General features: G+C 40.7%; 1 protein-coding gene across 3 annotated transcripts in view; it reads left to right on the top strand.

The window, feature by feature from the left end:
- The window catches only part of ZFYVE28 (zinc finger FYVE-type containing 28), a 162,581-nt gene extending 144,653 nt beyond the window's left edge, over positions 1–17,928 (top strand). For 2 of the 3 annotated variants that reach the window (XM_074587397.1, XM_074587396.1), the window contains 5 exons: positions 803–957; positions 1,533–1,649; positions 3,335–3,439; positions 14,580–14,683; positions 15,613–17,928. In XM_074587397.1, the coding sequence (XP_074443498.1) occupies positions 803–957; positions 1,533–1,649; positions 3,335–3,439; positions 14,580–14,683; positions 15,613–15,744 (613 nt within the window). In that variant the 3' untranslated portion in view covers positions 15,745–17,928. The remainder of the gene's footprint in view (positions 1–802; positions 958–1,532; positions 1,650–3,334; positions 3,440–14,579; positions 14,684–15,612) is intronic. The other variant, XM_074587398.1, reaches the window with a different exon arrangement.
- The last annotated feature ends 6,222 nt before the right edge of the window (positions 17,929–24,150 follow it).

The following is a 24,150-nucleotide window of genomic DNA, read 5'->3' as shown; positions in this document are numbered from 1 at the left end:
CAGATAATTCCTGATACTTGAAGGAGCTGGATTCCCACCGAAGCTTCCCTGCGGTCTCAGGTTGTTTCAAGCTTCCTCTCCATAAATGGTTGGGGGGTGGGAGAGTAGAAATTGCTGGCGATCGTGCATCTGGTTTTTAAAAGAAAATTTAGATCTCTAGTAGATGTTTGGTGACACATTTTAATCTCTTTGGAGTTGATGAGCCATTCTGTTACAGTAGTTTGACATTTCAGCAATTTCTACAGTTAGGTATATAAGGGAACTAATCTACCTCTCTGCTGTGTAAATTGTATTTAATCACCCTTCTTTCCATTTTTTCATGTAAGATTATATTTAGATTCTATTCTCACTATTTTAAGGCAACATAATTCAGAAATTATTTTTTTCAAATTAACTTCCACATTAATAAATTTCTAAGTTGACTTCAGAACTGACCTTCTCATTTTTAGGTTGATATTCACCTTTCAGATTTTTGGTGAAGTTATGGTCTCAGGACTGAGCTTTTAGAAGAAGTTAATGTGAAAAATGGCACAGCACATTGTATTTTATTGCGTTTTCCTTAGCTATTACAGAAGAATGATTTTCTGCTCAGGTTTTTTGCAGCTATGCCACAGAGTGAAAATCAAATGTGATGGTGATTGATTGCACGTTGATTAACTTCAGTAAGAATTTACAGCAATTAGTCCCAGTTTGCTATAGAGTCTTGCCTGAGTCAGAAATCCTTTAAGATTTGCTGAACATCCTGAACAACTGAGTAGAGATTTACATTACTTTTCTTTACATATTTTTTTTTCTCTGACAGTAGTTTAATGACGAGTTCTTGTTCATCTGATGACATTGATCAGGAAGAAATCCAGCTCGCATTGCAGGCTGCTAAAATTGCCACCCGAGAAAAGATCAGATCGAGATTTCATGGCAGTAATGATCTTATTCACCGCCTTTTTGTCTGTATCTCAGGTATGAGAGTATCCTTTTGGTCTGAAAGTAAAAACTATTCATCCTTTTTTTTTTTTGCACACATAAAGTTATGGTAGAACAGACTGGAGATGAAGTTGCAGGAAGACTGTGTTTTGGGGCCTAAGTTGCAGACTGAACTAGAAAGACCTGTTACCTGACAGAGACAAACTTACAGAATCAGAGATGCAGACATCTTAGACCTGTAGTGATGAAGAGTTTGGGCATACAATGGGTTTGACTTAAAAGTGCTTCCTTTTTCTTGGTGATGCCCCGTGTCTTCGAGGGAAGAAATTTGATGCAGCAGTTGAATTTGATGCAAAAGGAATCTCTCAGTGTTTTCCACTAAAGGATAAGGAAGATATGTATCAAACTGCAGGCAGCATAAAGGCCAGAATATAACTTGGCCATTATGGAAAATTAGTTTAAATGTTCAATTTTTATTCCTAACACAAGCAAGTGATCCCCTCAAAAATAAATATGAGGCCATTACTGGTAGCAACAGACAAATCTAAATACTTTTTTTTAAGGATGGTGTAATAGTCTAGTAATGGTTTCCCATTTTCCCAAACTCCTAGGTGTTGCTGACCAGTTGCAGACAAACTATGCTAGTGATCTGAGAAGTATCTTAAAGACCTTGTTTGAAGTTATGGCAACCAAACCCGAAACAGAAGACAAGGAAAAGCAAAAGAAAGGTAAAGAGATTTAAACATTTGTTTTCTGTGGTGAATTTTTGCTGGTAGCCCCATGGAGATCCAGGAACTATTTGACAACAATTTCCTTAATATATTCTTAACTTTTTGACAGGGCTCACTGTACATTGATTTGACCTATGTTTAAAAAAAAAATCATGGAAACAGACTGTAAATAGGTTGAAGTCACTGGGAGTATGGGTACACAGGAGTATATCTTGAGGCAAATGTTGGAAGACTTAAAGCCTTCAGAGTGCGTGTGCTCATTTCCATATTCCTATGTATAACAGAACAGTGTTTGTAGCCCATATATGCCGCGATTGTATGCAGGGCTTGGACTTCATAGACTTCAGCCCTTCCTGGTATTGTTTCACACTGGACACATTTTAATTTACCAAGATGTGTGTCTTTGATTCTGAAGTTAAAACAGCTATGTAAAAAGAGCAGACTGTAAGATGAGAGTGCTCAGTAAGATGCTGGAATCTGGCCTGTCATGTAGAAATTGCAGAATAATGAATTTGGCTTCCAAACAGAAAAATATCCACTTTTGAATTCCAGATAATTGAGATAATAGAACCAGAACTACATCGTGAGCCAATGCAAGAAATTTTTTTCTGTCACCATTTTGATTATTTCTTTTTCAAAGAGGCAAGTCAGCTAACTTATCTAAAAATAACCATGTCATCCCAGCAAGACTGCAATTACCTTTGTCCTTTGTTATGATTAGAATTATCAGCATCTGAAGGTTATCAGAGCTTGCTTTTTTTTTTTTTCTTTCCCCCCCCAGCCCTGCTCCCTTTCCACATGACCAGGCTGGATGGGCCTTTGAGCAGCCTGGTCTAGTGGAAGGTGTCCCTGCCCATGGCAGGGGGGTTGGAACTAGATGATCTTTAAGGTCCCTTCCAACCTAAACCATTCTATGATTCTAACTTTCCCTTTCTCCCAGTTTCATTTAAAAGCACTAAGGATTTTATATGAAATGCTAAGTTAAAAGTTGGTTAAATTTAGCAGAAAAACTTCTAATCCGATTCAACTCTGCAGTGGAATAATGGACAACATGCGTTACAGTCCTCTATTACTTGTGGTTGAAACTTTCACAATGTTTTTATGGTGGCAGGATGTCATGATGTGAAAATAGACTGGTTTTTTATGGTCTCAAGACAAGAAAAAATGGGGTTGGACAGAATTGCTAAAGAGAGGATCAAGAGCTCCTGAATATTCAAATAAAAGTAATAAAGAAACTGGAGCTGTACAGAATTATCACTAGGAAATATATTAGTCAACAGTACTTGTTGAAATAGTTTTTAATGGATGAACTATTAATTATTTTTTTTTAAAAAAGGTGTTGGTGACAGTAAGCATAAACAAAATGAGTCAATAAAAGTCAGGGACTTCTGGGATGAAGTTTCTTTGATATATGTGATTTGATGTGTGTGATTCACCTAGGGAATCTCTGGTTGCTCTTATAAATCTACTTCTTTGTAAAGGATCCAAGTTAAGAACTGGGAAACAAAATATAGGATGCAGCTAAACTGATAGAAGTGAGAGGACTGTATGTCCTGTAATAACAGCACCAAGAAGAAGGTACATACATTACTACTGTAATCTAATCCTGAAATCCTAACGTGAATATTTTAAGTGCAAGTTGGAAAAATATGAATCTCGGTACTTTTTGGATTATTTTCCAGTTAATCCGGGTTTAAGGAATGCAGCATTGGAAGACTGTGCTTTATGTCAAGAAAGTATATCATCATCAGAACTTGCAGCAAAAGCCAGAGATGGGGACTTTGAAGGTACTTTCTTCTTTCTGAAAATTAAAATGAGACAACACTGATAATAAAAAAAAATCATTAAGATAAAAACTCTCTTAAAGTTTGGCTTTGGAAAGTGACTATAAAATGTTTTCATACTGTGATTTAAACAAAATTAGATGATAAACTGAACATATTTCTAAAATTTTTTTCGAACAGCTTCGTGAAACTCTGATCTACAGATTGTCATATGCAATATGAATTCCTTCATATCAGTAGAGAAATGTTCTGTAAAGGCATTAATATAAGCTGTGACATTAAATGTGACAAGTTTCAGAGGGCTGTGTAAGATGCAAAGCCGTAAGTAAGGTCGTCTTAGCCAAATCTAAAGAGATCTTTTGTATCATTTGCTATATGTGGAGGTACTGCTTTTTCCCATGGTACAATACCTTTTGTATTTTCTTCACTTTTGTCTGATCAAAATATTTTGGTTATTATTTTCATATTCTTCACCATATTACTTCAAAGAAGAAGTTAGTTTTGGTAAGTCTGAGGTTAGTCAAATCTCACAGAATACATGGTGAAGAGTGAAGAAAAGTGCATAGGTAAGTCTCAATGTTTTGGTCAGAATTTAAGCATTCTGAGAGCTCAAAAGTTTTTTCTCTCTCTTTTTTTAATCTGAGCTGCTGTGGGAGTGCGTAGGAGTCAGTTATGGACTATAGCCCTAATATAGTAAACATTGTATAAAAAATGGATTAAAAGAGATCAGAGCACTTGCAGTCAAAGAATAAGAAAAGAGAAAGTAGAGGTATGAGATAGAGCAAACAAGAAAGCAGTCAGCTTTGATCTTCAGGGCTAAGTGGTGGTTTCAGCACACCAGGAGCCCAATTACCGGAGTGGTGGTGTCTCTGTGGTCAAGCAAGAAATAGAAGACAACAGTCAACCGTGAAACTGTGTATCTGAGCTTCCCAGAAATTCAAGTGTGCAGTAATTTCCCTGTGCTTTAAAACTTTGATATATTGTTGTCTATTTGTCCACTTATACCACTGTTCTTCCAGTGAGAGGTTTGAATGCAGGATGACTGAGAACTGAGTGATAGGCAGTGTATGTCTCTGCTTGTATGTAGAGGGGGGTGACCAACAGAAAAGAAATGTTGGTTCATGTCATTTGTAATAAAGACCAGAAATCACAGGGGGAAAGAAAAAACCTCTTAAAGATTAGATTTTAGAGTAATGCTACATATTTGTCAGTTATTTTGTGCTTACATAAAACCCATGGTTTGCTTGCTCACCCTTCTTCTGAAGCTGCAGGCTAAAGGATCTCAAATCTAATCTATTTATTTAGAACAACAGGGCTAATTCATGTCTAATGCACTGTAGAAATATTATCTTTTCTGGAGGAAGATGATTTGGTGGCAGATAAAGAACTATTCAGTAGTCATTTTAATTGATTTTTCTATTGGGTCGTAATTCAGAATGTCACAGAAGGCACAGTAAAGAACAAATCTTTAAGCAAAATCCTTATCATGTATAGGCTGTATTGGAAAAGAATGGAAGAGATTATTCATTCACTACCATTTCAGTTCATATTCTTTTGTTTTGAATCGATGCCTGATGCTGTCAGTGAATTTGACTTACAGAACTTGAAAGCAAGTTATTCTGAACTGCAGGATGCTGAATAACTTTCTCGCAGTGGATGTACATTTTGTCACGGCAAAGTCACTTCACTTCCCTGGCGTGCTATTCAGCTTTTAAGGTTCTTCAGCTTTTCATGGCATCTTCTATTGGCAGGGGGAAGGTTTTATGTTTGGAGAAGTGCAGCCTGTGGCTTGGGATGTTATTTATTGAAATAGAGGACAACAGTCTGGGTGTTTAGGTGGTGTTATGGCTGTGTAGGAGTGCAGTAAGGGGGATCTTTGATGTTTCAAGGGCCACTGCAGGACCCAGGCAGTGTGAATCCGTTATGTCCCTGCCCAAAGCGAATGGTAAAACCCAACCTGCAGTATTAATAGCACACGCAGATAGCTATAGCAAAAACAGCCTCCTGTCTGCACCTTTGTTCCGAAATAGGTGTTTCACGTATGCCTGTGCGATGGAAAGCAGAGGCTTGTGGGATAACCAAGTCCCTTTTGAATAAGTAAATGTGGATGCCAGAATGAGCTTTCCTGCCTTGGCACAATGTTTTCCCGTGCTAACACATCCTCTAAACACAGCCAGTTAGCCAATGCTCCTGCAGGTACTCTGCCTTTGATACCTATGCTTGCTCACTGGCAAGGCTTGGGCATGTCTGAATCAATCTCCTTGCAGACTTTCTCTGGGAGTCTACTTGGCTTGTGTCTAAGTGGTTATGCTATAAATACCTACTTGTACAAATCAGTACAGCTCTTCTGACTATGTAAACTAACTAGTGTAGTCTGCTGTTACTTAGCTTTCGGATTTGCTGATGGGCAGGAATTTTCTGTATCACAGAGACAGAGTATGCTAGGGGGAAGGGAGGTTAGCTCCACCTTCCAAACCAGAACAAACCACAAAAGGCCTACAAAAAGGGACATCTGAAGTGGGTCAATTTGTTGAATTTGTGGGAACTGTAGAAACACCCTATCTGTCCCCTCTCCTCCTATATATTCCAGGCCTCTGTCCCTTCAGGTCACAAGTTGTTGCTGCTGGCAATGCTGTATAGACTTTTTTCTACTGAGGTTTGCAGTGATAGCTAATGGGATACATGTTTTTGCTATCCCTAAGGCATACAGCATAAGGCATAAGCTTACAGCAGAATTTTCACCTCAGCAGCCATGTGCCTTTTCCCCCTTATAACACCTCCCCACCTACCTCATTTTTTCTGGCCACTGTGTAAGAAACAGCCCCTGACTTTGTGCTGGGTGATGTTTGCGTGCAGATGAAGATGTCTGGTGGTGAAGGCAACCTTTGCATGAATATTGTGCCCTATTCTTGCAACAAGCCTGATGGGTTTGTCCTCCAGGCCAAATCTGGGCCACAGGCCACCAGCGAGAGTACACCACAGTTATCACTGTAAATGGATTCAACTCAAAGTCTGAGAGTGTTGCACCAATCTGTTGACAGCGTTGCACCAAAATTAATTATAATCCTTTTTTTGTACATCATTTCTACACTTCAGGTCACTCTTAATGATTTCAGCTGAAAGTGAAAACAATTTAAAGCAAATGAGCACATCAGTAGCCTCCTCCCTTCTGCCATCGTGGCAGAACATGAGCATGTATCAAATGGAGAAAGTCCAGCAAGCTACCTGCCAGGAAAGCTTTTTCCAATTATCAAATAAATTCATCTTACCGAAAGTACTGAATGTTTAAAATTGCATCCAGTCAATGGTAATACAAAAAAAAAAAAGAAAGCAAGAACAAATAAATGAATAGGTTTAAGATTCTGCTGAAGGTTCCAGCCTCTACTCAGATTATGAAGATGAATCACTTGTTTTTGTCAGATTTCTCATTCTTACTGTATATAAAACCCACCAGCTGGTCTGGGTCATAAAACAAATATGAATGTTTATTATGAGCCAGCTGACATTGGCAAGGGTGTAAGAGTTAAATCCTTTGACCTTCTGAATGTTGAAATACAATAAACTATGGATTAATTGGCATTCCAAAACAAAAGCATTTTCGAAAGTACAGGTGAGCCTATGGTGTATATGCTGTCCTAATGCTCTAGGATGTTTTTGAGGAAGCGTATGTATTTATACTTCATAGAGTATAAAAAGCACTGTATTTTTATAGGGAGAGAATGTAAACCAAATACATGTCTATTTTCCTAGAATATAAGATTAATTTATACAATATTCCATAAATGAGTTTTAAATGTAGGAAAATTTCGTGCGCTGGTTGTATGATGGAGATGATGGCCAGCAGGGACAAAGTTCTGTGTATAAACTCAAAGCAAATTGTACTGGCAGCTGCTCAGAAAAAAACAGTTTGGACTCTTTGCTACCGGTGGTGCTTGCTCTGAACTGCAGTAACAGCAAAAGGGGCCTGTGCCTCAGGACCTTTTGTGGTACTGCCTTTCTCCCTGTGTCCTGGGGAGCTACCAGCCAGCATGGGGAGAAGGTTACTGGGAAGTTCCTGAGCTCCAGCTTGGGACAAACCACTGTTGGATAATAAGCTGAGCAAGAAGTTTGCATGGGACTGAGAGTGGGCAGCATGGGTTGCACAAGAATTAAAGGAAGCCTCCATATTTGAAAATGTAAGACAATTGCTCTTATAAATTTATCCTTGTTGGGACAGAGCTAAGTAATACTTATTATGTATTATAGCTTTAAAAAAAACCCAACAAACATCAGGGAAATTGAACTTTGATGTCTTTTTGCCATTTATGCATCTGGGCACTTGTTTCCAGCCCCAGCACAAAGCTTGCTTTATATTAGCCAACAGTTTCCCATATACACACACACAGAGAGTAATTTCTTGGTTTTGTCTTGCTAAGTATTTTTATGTATTCGTTTCTTTATCAATCTGTAAATGCCACCAAGCATAAGTCCCTGCTCACTGTATTTGGGAGCATTATGTTTAGCCTTGTGAGCTTGATGATTTTAATAGTGAACTTTGGCAAATCTGAGTTTTGACCATACATGTGTTTTAGAGTAATATATTACTCAGGAAGATTCATCTGTTGTGATTGAGGGAAGGTTAATATTTTTAATTGTCAAAGTTATGAAGTTACAGGCTAGCTAAGAAAGTGAGTTCCACTTCTTGTCTAGGAGTAAGCATGAAACATCTAAAAATCAGAATATTTTCTCAAGGAAAAACAGAAAGCATTATGAAGCTGTTGATGGTCCATGAAAATATTTGCTGCAGCATCTCAGCTCTCTCTGTAACCATACATTCGTTTTCACTCCTTATTACTCTAGCATCCATACAGAACTGCCTTGCTTTCTGCCACCTAGTTATAACTCCAGCCATAATGGATTTGCTGTGGCTGCCAGTACAAATAACTGTTATTGCCAAATGGCGTTAGCATCTGTTTGCCGCACAACAGCACGCTATTTCTCCTTGATCCCTTTCCATCTCATAATATTCCAGCCCACCCACTTTTGTCTAGTCACGAGCCCTCACTGCTCTCCAGCCAGCAGCACGAGCACAATTCAGTAGTTCATGGTCCCTAGGCTCGAGCTCTTGTTCTTGTTGCAGTAAGAAGTCACAAGGTCAAGAAAACCCACCCATGCTACTGTATGTGCAGAATCTAATCACCGTGAGTCTAGAATTAGCTGTCAACCCTAGCCAAATGCTTTGTTTTTTCTTTTGTCCTCTACACGCCTATGGCTACTCTATTACTTATAATGATGACCAGCAACGCTTTCTAAACGTAAAAAGTTAAATTGATGCACAATTCAATGGCCAAACATATTCTGTCCACATAACTTTTTACATTTTCCTTATTCAGCAGCTCTGCTTATGCTGTGTGAGAGAAGAATCTAGCATCAAGTTTTCCATAATGAGGCAATGTTTTATCAGCTGAACATATTTAATCATGCATGTAAAATTACAGGGTTTTGTGCAGTTTTTAGGTTGTATTGCAATAATTTGATCTGATTCACGTTTTAAGAACTTGCTCAGACTTTTACCTTTTCAAAGACTATCCCTTTGTCAGCACTATGTGGAATTTTGCAGAAGGAGAAAACAAAAGTACTGTAGAACACAGGCTTATTCAGTTCCACAATGACATAACTGGGATTTTGATTAGGTTTGAATTTTTTTTCCTAAAAATGTGTTTTGAGTTTTCTTCTGGTATGTAGTACATAGATATCTACATTATCAACTTGCTTCTAGTTTCTAATGGTTAGTAGCTCTTACAAAGCAAGACTCTTTGGAAGATCCAAGTCTCTGGTGCATCTGAATTAAAGATTTGAACTATATCCCAGTGGAAATCAGGGTTTTCTATCAGACTTGTTCTGTTTTATGTAAATAATTATTTTGCCCAAAGAATGAGTTGCTGATCATGTACCTGTACAGAATAGACACAAGATGTCATCATTCAAGGTCGTGTTGAATGGGGCAGAGCGGGGGCTTGAGCCCAAGTCTGAAAATCTCCATGCTTTGTTGAAAGCTTTCTAAATTTGCACAGAAACTCCCTTCTAAGAGAGCCGTTTGACAAGAGCTGTCCTTGAAGCTACTAAGTCTATACCTCTGTTTTCTCCCTCACCTTTGAAATTTTCATCAAATAATATTGTTGAAGCAGAAAATTTATTTTTATTGAAAAATTTCAAGCTAGCTGTAATCAACACTAAATCTATTGAGCAAGGGTAAAGACTACTTTGGTACAACTGCCTCCTAGGAATCTTATATAAAAGTCAGAGATGCCCCAGAATGACATGCGGAAAATTGTCATAAGGGACAAATAGGTTCATCTTACAGTGGTAGGTGAAGTGAGGAGTAAAGTAATGTCACCTTAGTTCTCTACTTTCCATACTTAAAACTGAGGATTTACAATTTCCTGCTTTCATCAGAAGAGCTACAGCAAGCCCATCTGACCTTTTTTGCAGCTTTGAGGGTAATGCATTTTGACGGCTGCAGCAATGTAAGTTCCACAGGCTGCTGTAGGAACACCCCTCCTAAGGTTACTTTGGTAAAAGTATAATCAGGGTTATGCATGATGTGTCCTAAAATCTAATACATATTGGTGCAAGAGGAACTTTCAGTGTGAGTTCTGCATTAGGAATATTGGTTAAAAACAAAAGATGTCTTCTCTCGGAATTATCTGTCCATAATGCAGACACCACCACAAGCTTAAGGTTTAGTAGCTGCTGTTCAACAGGGAATCGTGGTGTGCGTGTTTTCAGATTTGTTTTCTACCAGAGTATAGATTTGCTAAATTAGGCCTTCTGCAAGCTCCAGCAACTTTTGGGATTATTTCCCTCCCCCAGTCTCTCATGTCTCAGCAACATTGAATGAACCATCTGGTCTAATGTTGTTTGAATCAACACTGTTGATGAATCCGGGTCCAGGGTCTCTTCTCCTTGTGTTCTGGACACAGAGATGTACGCCTTGGTTTTGTGAAATTAGAGGGGACTACAGTAGATCTATTGCACATACTTAGGCAAAATGAATTCACATGTGTTTTTTGACAGTGTTTACTGTGATTTTTATGATGATTGTGGTTTTCTTAAAGCTCCAACATCTTGGACTTAGTGAGATTGTTAACTTTTATAAAACAGAAAACTTTCTTAGCTAATGAAGTTGCAGAGACATGTAAAGGTGAATTCTAAGAACTACACCATAAAACAAATAAAAAGACTAAAACTTCATTATTTATGGGAGATTGTAGTGCAAGATTTTTGAATAGTTTAGAGCTGGAAATACTCTTTCTCCTTTTTAAATGTCTTTTTCAGTCTTCACAGTATTTAATTTTATCTTGTGCCTTTTCCTTTTTCTAAACTTGTTTCTTACTCATTGAAATAGTTGTTTCACTTCCTTTCTCTGCCTTTTTTTCTGTACATGCTTTTAATGTTTTCTTCTAAAATTTATTTCTGTAGTCTTTCTGTCTCGTTAATCCCTTCCCTCCCTCTCTCCTCCTCTTTGATGTTTGTGCTGTGGTCTTCATCCGTTTCCCAACAGACTTCTCTTAACTCTCATTGCATGATAAAGCAGTGGGCCAATTAGCCCACGAACAAGATTTTCCCTCCTTTCCTTGTACAAATCCCTGAAGCACAGGCTTTAGAGGCTGGATGTTTCCATTTGCTGCTGCGTGCAGAGCTAATGGAGCAGCGTAGCCCGGGGAAGGACTATAACTTAAAAAGCCTAGGGGTGCGGTGCGGCTGCCCTGCTTCCAGCACATCTCCAGGCTAATGCTAGGGGTTTAATTTGTGTAACTCGCTCTATTCCTTATATTGAAGCTTTATCCCCTCATGAGACTGCCCTTCAGAGAGTATTTCAAAAACCTGTTCTATAAAAAGCCTGATGACTCAATCCTTCATATATGTAAGTCAGAAAGGCTGCTCCCAAGGTTGAGCGAGATGAGGCATGTGAAGGGGACCTAAGGGTGTGATCCTGTTGCCACTGGGGCTTGCATGGGCTCGGAGAGACCGAGTCATCCAGGGCTTCATCCTTCCTGACAGCATTGAGCGCTCAGCTCTAATCCAGGATTGCGTTTAATTTCTCAGCAAGTGCCTACTCTCAAAATGAAGGCTCTCTGTAAGGAATTTTTCAGTCACAACTGGAAGCAAAGGTATAGGGCTAACGGCCCAAAGTTTCTTATTGCGAATGTCATTTCAGGACTGCACCACCGCATGATTTTGGGCAAGACATTTCTCCCCACACAGACTTACTGACTGTAGCTGGGTGAGGAGGATTAAAGCAATTAATGTTTATACGGCATTTTGAATGTGACATAACTGAGTGTTGCTATTTGGGGGTTTGCTGCAGTGCGGCTGAGATTGGCGCGAGCAGTTGGGAGTTTAGGAGGGCACTACGACCCAGAAGCAATGGGCCATGCACGGGGCTGGCCCAGTAGCCCTCTCAAAGAGCCTTACTGTTGTGAGTCACACTCTGGGGGGAAATGTGCCCTTTAGGCTCACTCTACCGGTGTGCTAATTTAGTGCATCAGCTGATGTGACACCAACATGGAGGTAAAGAGAGTCTCTCTAATGGGGGAGAACATTCTGTAGAGGGGGTTGTACTGTTTTTGTACATTGCGAACCACTAAGATGTGATTTATTTTTTCAGGCAATTATAAAAACAAAGCTTTCAGATTAATTCATCTGGCAGCCAAGTAATTCTGTAACCATGAACTATGGAGTGTGTGACTATTGTAAGTTTAGACGGTCGTTATTTATCAAAATTAATTTGCTGTTTCTCGTGGGGGTGTTTCTGCAATTTTTCTTTTTATTTAGCACTGGAGACAATTAAATCCATACAAGGTCAATTAAAAAATAACTTTTTCAACATTGCACTTCAAGGGCAACAACAGGAAAAAAACCAAACAAACCAAAACCCAACTGGTAAACACCTGATAAGGAGGCTGCTTTTTGCTGATGAGCTCCAGAGTCTATGTGGTGGGGTTGCATTAGCTTATGATGAGTCTGGACTAACCACGATCTAAAGGAAGGAGTGATTATGGTACTAGCTGCTGTGGAAGTTATAGTTCATATTAGCATGCTGCAGTTTGTACAAAAAGGGTCTGTGTTTTGTGGCTTTTTTGTGAATATTAAAATTAGTAACTAGCTGAACATGGTAGCCCACATTATAGTGAGGTTGACAAAGCATTGGCAGTGAAGTAGGCATCTTTTCAAACCTGCTTCCACCAGCTCTGTGTTGATTTGGGAGGGAGACCTGGTGGCACAGAGCTTGAATAACTTCCTAAATTGTGCTGTCTTTAAAATAGTGAAAATCAATGGGGTGGTTAAATCCCTGAAAACATAATAAAGGCTATGTAGTCTAATGGCAAGTTTAAAACAGGAATATCATTATTGGCTCGGTTACTTTGTTTGGAATATATATGATAACCCAAGGGACCTCTGTCCTGTGAAAGTGCTGCCAAGTTCTCAAAATGAACACCACATTGGGAGCGAGTTTCATTGAGTAAGTTACATGTAGTAGCTAGGAAGGTTGCAGAGATGGAAAAGAATTGGAAAGGAAAACCCCTCGGTTTCATTGCTATTAATGCTTTGGCTTAAGCTGGCAGTCCTGCATCTCCCTGTTGCCATATTTTGAAGTAGAATTTTGTAGTCGTGTCCCCACAGAATATTTTCTGGTGAACTGTTCCGGTGAATGCTGCTGTGTGCAGTCTCTTCTTTTTTCCCACATCGGTCGCTTATCTGCACACAGACTTCAGTTTCAGTTGCTGTCCCTATGGTTGTGACATTTATTGGACCAGTTTATTCATTAAATGAAAGATTGCTTCCTTAAACTAGTTTAACTTCCAAAATAGTTTAGAGGAGCCCATAAAAGCTGAGTCGAGATTTGAAGTTCTCTTTGTTTTTATTAATCTGCATTTTGAACATTTTCTGCATTGAACGTTATATCCTTTTTACTTTTAATTTGACAAATGTTCCAATGCGACAAACAGATGAAAATTGGTCATGCTTATGTTTGAGGAATACAGTGGATTTTTCATTTAATTATCTTTCTGCCTGTAGCTATAGCCCTCTTGACCTCTGCATTAACTGCACCATATATTTTGTTGTTAGATAATATGCTCCTTGAGGCAGGGATCTTGCTTGTCAGGTTTATAAATCAGCAACTACATGGGTTGCATACTGTAAATAATACTCGGAGAGAAGCTGCATACAGGGAACTTGGGTAAACACATCCAGCAGTTCATGTTCACTGTGTCCATTGATTCCTTCTGGCTAGAATTTGTTTTGCCCTTCGTTAGATTTTTTTTTTTTTAACAGCTTAATCAAGCAACCGGCTACATCTTTTCTACACTCATAATTTTAGGCTTTCTGAGGGTCATGTCAGCCTGTTGCTAGCTGGAGCAGCTCAACAGAAGTGAGTCTAATACCTTCTGCTTTGCCAAAACCAAATCATTTCCCTGCTTAGCTTTTATGAGAAGTTAGAGAGCTCACAGGAGAAATAAACAAGTGAAACATGCTGTTAGGGCTAATGCTTGAATTCTTTTTCTGCTAAGTCTCATATGCTTGATTTTGTGGTTTTGTTGTAGTTAGTGGTGACTTCCAGTAAGAGTCCTAATAGCTTAGCAGACAGTAATCAGGCTCCAAGTTTATTATCTGTAGAGTTGCTTGCCTCATTGCAGAAAAGCAGTCAGCCTTTCTGCAGGGAGGGCTGAAGAGGCTGGGAATGATCTCAGCTCTAAGCTTGTTCTGATGGCTGGTTGCATTGGCAAAAACACCTGGGTTCCAGCTGTGCTTTAATAGTCTCCTGCCTTCATACTTTATTTCACTTATCTCCTTTTCCCTGCCACTTTCACTTGAATAGGATATATTTCATTTTGAGTTCGGAGCTGCCGTGTGCCTGCTTTTGGTGCCTGCTGCGCTCTGCCCAAAGGTGGGTGCCTGGCAGAGAAGGGAGCAGTCGAGCCCTCTCAGGCACCCTGAACTCACCTAGCTGCCTGTTTGCAAAGCACCTTGAGAAACTCAGATGAAAGCAGCTGCTGTTATATTTTATTCTCCCTACTCCCTCGAGGATCTGGTAATTGCATGTTTGTTTTTATTCCCTTTTGATTTATGTTCCCTTTTGTTGCTGTGTTTCTGACAGATCCTCCTGACTGGGTTCCAGATGAAGTCTGCAGCTACTGCACTGCGTGCAAGGCTCCTTTCACAGTCATTCGCAGGAAACACCACTGTCGGAGCTGTGGCAAGGTAATGATTCAGTTAAACACGTGAGAAACTCCCCGCCAAAGAGAACAGCAAATGTATGTGTACCACAGAAACTCAGCTGCACAGCAAAATGCGTGCGCTTGGCCAGGGTTTTCAAGTCACAGGTGTTTTTGTACATCTTGGCTGTCAACTGCTCAGCTTAAGTTTAGAAAGTGAGGAGGAAGGTTTTGATTGTTATACAGCAATAAGGATTTGTTTTCTAAAAAGCAGAACTGCCTGTTGAGATCCTGAAACAAACACCCCAAATCCAGAGTCAGTCTGGACTACTGCTCTGAATTTAACAAGCTGCAGCAGCCCGCACTGTGAGGGATGATGTACCGCTTGGCTGCAGGGACGGTGTGTCCCTTTGCTTTTTTTCTAAACCTTTGCAGGAGGACTGCGGTGTGTAGGGCTGCTGCTTTGCAAGATTGTGGGGGAGGAAGACGGAGCGAGGGAGAATAAAGCAGTCATGTGCCTCAGGAAGCCAGAAATCTGCAATCCTATTGCGCTTGCTTGCTGGTGTGCAAGTTAAAAAAGGAAGAGGGGAGAGAAGCTGGTGGTGTTAACTTTATAGTGGACTTGCAGGAGTAGGAACTTTGGAGATATCCACAAATATTCCTCTAGTCTTTCTTTAAAAAGAGAGAGATGCTTCTTTTCATCTCTGGTGAAGCTGCCTTCTCTGTGACCTGCAGAGATAGAAGCCTGCCTTGGCTAATGTCAGTGCTTGGGCCACCGTGTCAGAGAAGCTAAGCACAGTCCGATCGAGCTGCGAGTTGCCTGCAGAGGGCTTTCACTTGCTGTGCTGAGGAGGGTGGTGGTGCCAAAACACAAAAGCCCAGCACGTGCAATCTTCTCTCCCCTCTCTTGAAATCAATTTTGTCCCATCCAATTCTTCAAAGGAACTAAAGTGAAATCTCGCTCTTGTTTTTCAGATCTTCTGTTCCCGCTGTTCCTCTCACTCTGCTCCATTACCTCGTTATGGTCAGATGAAGCCTGTCCGTGTTTGCACTCACTGTTACATGTTCCATGTCACTCCTTTCTATAGTGACAAAGCTGGTGTCTGACATATTAAAACTACTGGTGTGTCTTCTGGAGTCTTACACGGACTGATGTATTTGACCTAAGCCAAGAATTAACTTGAAAGAGGGACCCCGTCAGGGCATGTAGGCTTTGACATCCATTATTATAAATTTTGTACAGACAGTTTTTATTGCATTTTACTAAGCTGCTAAAGGGAAGTATGAAGCGTCTGTAGCTCTAAGGCTACAGTACAGTCTTCCATAAATTTATAATATTAATGTTACGATGCCATATGCAGAACAAATGCACTGTGTGGAAGGAAATAGGGCTCAGAGAATCGAACAGGCATTGCTGCTTATTTTACGTGCTAGGAACAGAGTAGCCGGTTAACTAGTCCATCCAAGCAAATCAATCCCAAAGCTCGGACACTTCTGTGCTCACTAGAATGCCAGCATGGCTGTGGATGTCAGCTCTCTCCCTCCTGCTGCAGTTTAACTCGCCCATTACTAGATTTTTTGCTACCTATGCTAGGATTAATTAAAGCAAAACTATTTCAAATCCATATTTGTTATTTACAAAGGCAAAATTTTCCGTGAATCACATAGGAAGCACTGAGGGTCCTGAAGCAGTATATTTCTGTTGCCTTTCATTTACCGAGCAGAGCAATAACTCCAAGTTGTCTTCTAAAAATTAAGTTTTACAACTTCCAGTTCCATGTTTTGGAGTTTTGGAAGTATTTTTAATCTGCATCATTTATGCTAAATCCTGTTAATACAGTTATAACACAGCTTTGGTTTCTATATCAGCATTTAAAACTTAACAAACTTCAGAGGAAATGGTTACCAAATGAATGAATTAATATTAAAATACATATTTTTGAAAGTTTAGCAGCAAAATTCAGTTGATGTGACAGATTATTTCTCCCATACTGAGTTTTTTTTAAATGGTTTTTAAAAGGCAAATACATAAAGATATATTCAAAAGGTTCTACAGAAAGGTCAGCCAGAGAAGGGTACTTGTTGTCCACATTTGGCAGAGTAACTGTGTAAAATATTGCATACTGTTACTTCACTCATGCTAACAACTCAGAAGACGTTTGTATTTATTTGAAACACCAGGGATTAATTTTTATCTCCACTTGGAGAGGAAAGAAATAAGACTCTCATGGATTCATGCTATGATCTTGCACAACCTATTTGCAGTAAGAGCTCCCTGAGCACTGAGGTTTCAAAGGCGTTTGGACATGCTTTGAGTTAGCCACATGAAAAGCAAGACAGTGTGTGCTGTGGTTACAGAGGAAGCGAGATCAAGAGCTCTTTGCTGTATCCCCTTTCCTGACTCGCAGTGTTACACACTGTGTTTCAAAGTGATAAATACAAAAAAAAGGATGAGGAAGTTGTTTGCGGTATCATGCTCGAGAAAGGTCATCATTCAAAATGATAAAGCAAAACTGGCCAGTGTTGATTATTTTTTTTTCTTTTGATTTATTTTTGGAGGGACGTTCCCTTTGTTAAGTGGTTTAACATTCAGTGTTAACGAGCCATATAAGGGTACAACAGTTTGGCACTACTGTCGTTTTGAGTCAGATGAAACAGCTTCACTTAGTTATGTGTAATGCACAAGCCTTATGATGCTGTTTGTAGACAATGTCAACTATGATGTGTTAGCCTCACCTTATTTATATTTTTTATTATTGTTTCCCTGAAATCTTTCCCATGGGATCCTTGAGTTGGAGAGTCGGCATTCAACTGAGTTTGGAAAGGCATGGGGTTGGGCAATTGGTGGGAGGTGGGTAATGTGGTGCAAGCAATGGTACTTATTCAGGCTTAAATCTCAGGCTTCACATAGCAATGATGATTGCAGTTTTATTTTTGGAAAAGAAACCAACAAATTTAATGCTTCTTTTATAGGATAAAAAAATACAACAAACTTCAATTGTGAAATAAATATGCACAAAAAGTTGCTTCTGTGGAAAAAAAAAAAGAATCTTATTTAATGGACTGAATATTTATTCAAGCTTGTTTTTATTTTGTAAATGCTGTAATTCAGAATCATTTCCATAAATATGATATTTAAAGATCTCAGACACTATAGTTTCTTATGTAAATACAGACTCCTATTTCTCTTACTGAAAAGCACAATGACTATATCAATACTAATATACATTTGCCTCAAGGAAGACTTTCATCTTGTAATCTCTTCAGATAATTAAAGTGTCAGGACTTTCTACTTCCATGTGCTGGATTGCTCTTTCATTTCGGGGTCTGTTTACATGGAGTGACAGCTGCCATCCTGTCAAACAAGCTGGCCTTAGGTCTTTCTCACTTTGAAAATAACGTGAAAGAAAGGAGTTTAAATTTGAAAATGGAAGTCTTCCATACGGACAAGGGGTGGTAAATCAAAGCTGGAGTACTAGCCTGTCACTTAACAGTGCCTTGTGCTATCTTTTGCCACTGGCTGAAAATCTCCCTTCCCAAAATACTTTGTGTCAGTGACCAGTTCACACATGACACATACTCGATCTGCCTGTGTCAAATCTGAATATTCTTTTCTGGGGGGGATACAAATCTGCAACGCACAGTTATTCTTATGAAGCATAAATGCCCAGTGCTGATTTGTTCTGCTCCTTGTATGAGACGCGGCTGTTGTAGGGTTTATAAGAATTAATTTTATTTTCCAGAGGACTTAATGCATGGCTTTAGGATGCCGTTTCACTGAAGAGAAAACATGGTACAGCTCTGTGACATTAGGGTCTCAGCTTCTATGGTGCAACAACAGGAGAATTCTATGGGAAGCCTGCACACAAGTTTAAGATTGCATTTAAATTAACATACATAATATTTATGGGGAAATAATGCTGCCTTAAGGTGCATATAAATAAATGAACAGTAGAAATTTATGCTAAAGGGACTTTTTAAATTAAATTTACATCGCTTCAGGGTTTTGAGGGAAAAAGGGGACCTCTTTTCTCCAAACCACAACAATATGTTCCACAGCATTTTTCCTGTCGGGGATACCGCAATGGAAGAGATACGGGATAATAAGGTAAGAGCAACATTACCAAAGGGGGCAGTAATTCACTTGCTGTTGGACTGTCCTGTGTGACAGCTTCCCTCTGAATCAAGGAGGTTTTCAGAAAAAAAATAATTTACAGTATATTCTGAAGTGATCCTGTAAAAATCCGACAGCATTTCCTGGTATGTAAAGGGAGGTGGGATATCAGGGCTCCCTCTGCAATGAAAGTAACTTCAATAAAAAAAAAAATCTCTGCTTCCAGAGAATACTCCTGTCCAGAAAATTCAAAAATACTTAAAAGTGTCCACGTGGCAGCTGAGTGAGGAAGAAGCTGGGTGGAAGTGATGGAAGAGGAAAATGACCTTTGTGTTGTGTGTTGTCTAACCTGGGAGGAAGGAGGAAGAAAAAGGGGTGCATGCGTTTGTGGTTGTGCCTGTGCGCCATGGTGGGACACGAAGGGTGGGCTGTAGAAGTGGTGGAAGTTGGAGACGTGGCTGTAGGAAAGCTTCAAATGTAATAGAGCTCCATCACAATCCTGCCCGGGTGCTGGAGGAAGCCACCAGCGTTCTCGGTGTCTCGTCCCCAGCTGAACTCGCTGTCAGTTTATGCAAAGTCAAAGCTGCTGGGTCTGCATCCTCCGGTTTCCGTGGCAACCCCCGATAGCATCTCTCCACTGAGTGCCAAGACTGCAGCACTCTGTTCCCGCACGGGCAGGCACAGAGGCTTCTGCTTTCTGCTTCGTCAGAGGGATTGCGATTGCTCAAACATCCTTATTTGTAACGGAGATTTATGCTGCAGAGTCAGATGCTTACTGTGAACTCTATTTTCTGATGATAAACGTTTTACTGAATTACGCTTTATTTGTGGTGCTTGTCTGGGAGAAATCTCCTCTGTGGGCATCCTTTTGACTACTTTTGAGGCTTCTTCAGCTATTTTCCCTTCCCATCTTTCACCCTTTACCCCACTCCAGCTTTCGGTTTCTGCTGTGTATAAAATAGATGTCTTACGTAGCCTCCTTGGGTATCTTCCAGATAGCGAAATATTAGAGGCAATATTAGACAATTCAAGGAGCTTTCATCCCGGTTGCTTTCTGATCTTGCCCTTCCAAGTTTCCAGGCTCATTTCAAACCCTCCTTTGGTGTCCTTGTTACCTGCAGGAACGTCCTGCCTGCCTGCTGGAGCTGCCATGGGTCTTGCACCAAGGTGTTTTAAGTCCTGCAGTATTCCTTTACTTTGTGGAGGAGAGAGGATGGATCCTAAATCCCAGGTTTTAATAGCTGTTAGTAAATTATAGAGACTGATTTTTTTTTTTTCATATGGCACTCTTTTCTTTGGTCTTAGCCCAAAAAAATGGCAAAATATTAGGCCAGAAGGATGAAGAGGAGAAGACTTGTTACAGCAAATCTGGAAGTGTGAAGATGATGTTTTAATGAAATAATTGGTCTCTTTGAAAACAAGCTGTAACTGCATGTGCTAGGAATGCTGGTGCTCATGCATAAAACAAACCAGGCAATTAGTCGTTCATGAACTCATTTCATTTCTTGTTTTCACTAAACATGAAGGCTCTGAAGTGTAAAGTATGATTATTTTTTTTTCCACTCATGTTTCACTCAAAGGTACGAAGCCGATTTGTCTTGTGTTGGGTTCTTCTGTACAAACAACAGCCAGCCTGTTAGGGCTCTGACTGAGCTTGTCTGCAAAAGAGAGAATTCTCCTGCGTCCCAACAGCGGGGCCTCCCGCCTGCTGCTTCGGACCCTCGAGCAGCAGCGGTGGGTGGCCCATGGGCACAAGGCCACCATCACAGGGGCTGCTGCTCGTGTCCAGTTGGTGAGAGATACTGCCCTCTGCTCTTCTTCCTGAGTGTGAGATGTCTGACACAGCCCGGGATGCGAGGGATGGTCATGCCTGGGAATGGCAGAGCCAGCCAGCCTTTAGCTGTAACTAACAGGTTGCCCAGGGAGGTTGTGGATGCTCCATCCCTGGAAGTGTTCAAGGCCAGGCTGGATGGGGCCTTGAGCAACCTGGTCTAGTGTGAGGTGTCCCTGCCCATGGCAGGGGGGGTTGGAACTAGATGATCTTTAAGGTCCCTTCCAACCTGAACCATTCTATGATTCTAACTACCTCAGATATTACAGATATTTCATTTCCTGGGAATAACTCCATGCCAGGCACTTGTGCCACTTAAGCAAGCACTAAACTCATGTTTTACTCTAGAAAGTCTTATTTATGTATTTTTGTAGTTTTACACAGTTCTTCACAAGGCAATAAAATGTTGTTACCACCATGACCTTTGTATTCACTGAGTTAATAAAAAAAAGATAGCAAGCTGCAGCAGGGAGGGTGTTTGAGGTGACTGCATTCTACGTAATATATCAGTAGTGGCCAGCTTTCCATTTTTTAGATGGGATTAGGCTGCAGTACCTAGGGGCTTGGCAGTACAGGGTAAGATGCTGAGAAGAAATAGTCCTGAATAACATTTGTGCTGGTAACTTCTCTCTGATGTACCATAAAAGGTGCTGCAAATGTCCATTTTTCTGAAAAGATGTGTCTGAAAATGACTCCGAAGTGCCTCAGCCTTTTTGGATGGTTTGGAGAACGCCATCCCTCATCCTTCAGGGGCTGGGATGGTGGTTCCACCGTGGGCTGTCCCAGACCAAGATCCTCAGTCATGAGAAGCTGTGGATCCGGCAGTGTTAAGAGCAGAGACTTTTCCTGGCTTTATTAGGAAAGGAGGTGTATTATGCCATCTTCCTTTGCGTTTGGGGAGCCTCTGAGATCAAATTTTGAGGCACTTGATGGATAATTATTTTTTCTGGCCAAGACCATTTGTGATTGCCACTTCATTAGCAGCTTTTCTGTTTATTATGCAGCAGTAAAGCTTGCTGGTTTGGGGTGGTTTTGTTGTTTTTGTTTGTTTGTTTTTGTAATTAATTTCACTTTCTTTGGCTTATCTGCAGAAAGCTGGAAATTAATAATTGAAGATATAAACAGAAAAAGAATCACTTCTGCAAGCTCATGGATGTATTTAAAAGGAAACTACCCTGTGATCCCTTGACTCCCAAACACTGGCAGATGGTGTAGAAAAAAGTGAACCCCAAGTAGTTCAAGTTCAACCCCTAGTTTTGTCTAGGAGGACGTCTTGTAGCTAGTGTAATGGAGATGGATGATCTCTGAGGGAACAAATGGTGGATGGTCTTTAGTGAGGAACAAAAATCAAAGGTTTTAGCTGGTGATTGTAAATAATCTCTATAAAATAACTATTTTTTTTTTAAAGGAAATATGCTACAGTCCCCATGTAAAGAAGCTCTGTTCAAATAAGAAAATCCAACTAATTTGGTCCGGGTGTGTTGGAACAGAACATAAAGTTGCCACACATTCAGTTCAGTGTCTCGCCTCCGATTCCCACATCTTGGGGAGTCTGTTTCAGGTCAGGGCATCAGCCTTGCTGGGAGAACAAAGTAGGAAAACCTTGCTCAGTTGTACTCCTGAAAATAGGTTTTCTCCATCACGTGTGCTGACGTTCTAATTGCTGTCTTCTTACTTACTTTTTTCTCTTTAAAGGTATAATATTGGAGTTAGACTTTAAACTGAGTCTCAGGGAAAATAATTCTATATTTCTTTCCCATAGGGAGTGTTTGACTCTGACTGGTGTCTGTCTCAAAAACTGACATTGTGAAAAGCTGAGGTCTTGGATGTGAACTTATTTAGGTGCTGCTCCTATGCAACTTACGCGGGAACAAGAGCCAAGTAAATTGCTGAAGTAAAGAAACCAAAAATCAGGGTGGTGTAAACTGGGGAGAGGCTTAAGGGCTTCTTAGGAAGAGACTCTTGGTGGTGCTTACTAAACACATGAGTAGAGAGGGTGACACAAAGGCCACGAGCCTGCAGGTGACATGGCCTTCGGCTGGGGACCTGGGACCTGGTGGGGCAGCAGGAGCAGCTGAGCCTTGGCCAGGCTGAAGGGAGAAGCTGAGGAGCAGCCGGCCCAAGGGACACAGCCCGAGGGGAATTTTTTTCCCCATTGTTTCATCAAAATCAAATCCCAGAAGGAAGAGAGATGTTTTCTTACCTACTGCACTGAAGGTAATTTGAAGGTAGGTGTGCTACTTCTGTATTCCCACCCAGTGTTAACAGAAATACTAGTCCTTGGCAGATGGAGGGGGACAGTGAGAGGCTGTTGTCTTTTTGCTTGTTGATTATATTTTTAATTTTTTTTCTGCTTGCTTACTGCAGTAAGAAAGGAAAAGAAAAAAACTGAAAGAAAAGTGTTCACTTCTTAAAAATCTCAAATTCCCATTCATGCAACAAATAATTCTCCTAGTGTGATCTAATTGCACAATGCAAATAAATACCAATCATGAAATAACATGTTTGGTTTTAAACAGAAAAATCGTTAACCCCAAATCAAGCAATTATGAAAGCGCTTCCTCTGCGTACAAACAGCCCAGGAGCCATCGAGAACACCAGCGTGGTGTGATAAAACCCTCTCTGCCGGGCATGTGCTGCTCCTGGAGGCTTTCCAGTGCCCTCCCAAGGTTCGGATGTTGTCACGGTGTTGGCTGCCAGAGGAAATCGCTTCTTGCCAAATGGTATCTTCATTGCTGCTCTGCGTGCTGCTGGGGTTCGGCGCTGAAGGCTCTGTGAGCCTCTGCAGGGCTGCTTTTATGTGTGATATTTGTAAAATGGCATAAGCACCTGGTAAAAAGGGACATGTAGCTGAACAGGGCAAGGCGTCGAGCTACCATACTGCTGAAAACAAAAAAACCCAACATTTCTGGTGTATTTTGCTGTGAGGGGAAAGACTAACAGATGGGAAAGTGCAACTTATACTGTGGTGTTTGGGGCTGTAATCTATTCAGTGCATCGGAGAAGGTTAATTGCACACCCGATTGACTACCCTGTCTACACTGGGCGCGCAAATCTGCTAAGGAGGGCACCTCCACTGAATTGGGAGGTGTTTAATGGGTGCCAGCGGCCAAAAGTTGAGCCAACTTGAACAAATCCATGTGAGAAAGAAAAGGATAATTCTTGTGTGGATAATCAGCTGTTGAAGGAGTGAACTAATACTTGTGGTGAACTCTCTACTTACGATCACTAGAATTTTTAACGTGGCATCAGGGGCTTCCTACAGGCGCAGCGATGAGGCCACCTGTTTGGGGACTAAGGCAGAGGTGAACACTCAGTGGGGCTGCCCTGTGCCTGAGGTCAGGAGAGGTGCTGGTCGTGGTGGTCTCAAGTTTATAAATCGATTCAGGAATTACTAATAAGAGGGATTTCTCTGTGGGCTGTCGTGCAGGAGGGATGCAGCAGCACAGGCAAAGCCACTCGGCGCTCCCCATCTCCCAGTTTCCCCCTGGAGTTAATCCTGCGCCAGGGTTGGAGTCACACTGGCATTGCACCATTGTAAGTAGCAGGGAAAGAAAGGTAACGGATC

The sequence above is a fragment of the Larus michahellis genome, chromosome 5, assembly GCF_964199755.1.
Source record: "Larus michahellis chromosome 5, bLarMic1.1, whole genome shotgun sequence".
Lineage (NCBI taxonomy): Eukaryota > Metazoa > Chordata > Aves > Charadriiformes > Laridae > Larus > Larus michahellis.
This window is presented reverse-complemented; position numbering and strand designations above follow the sequence as displayed.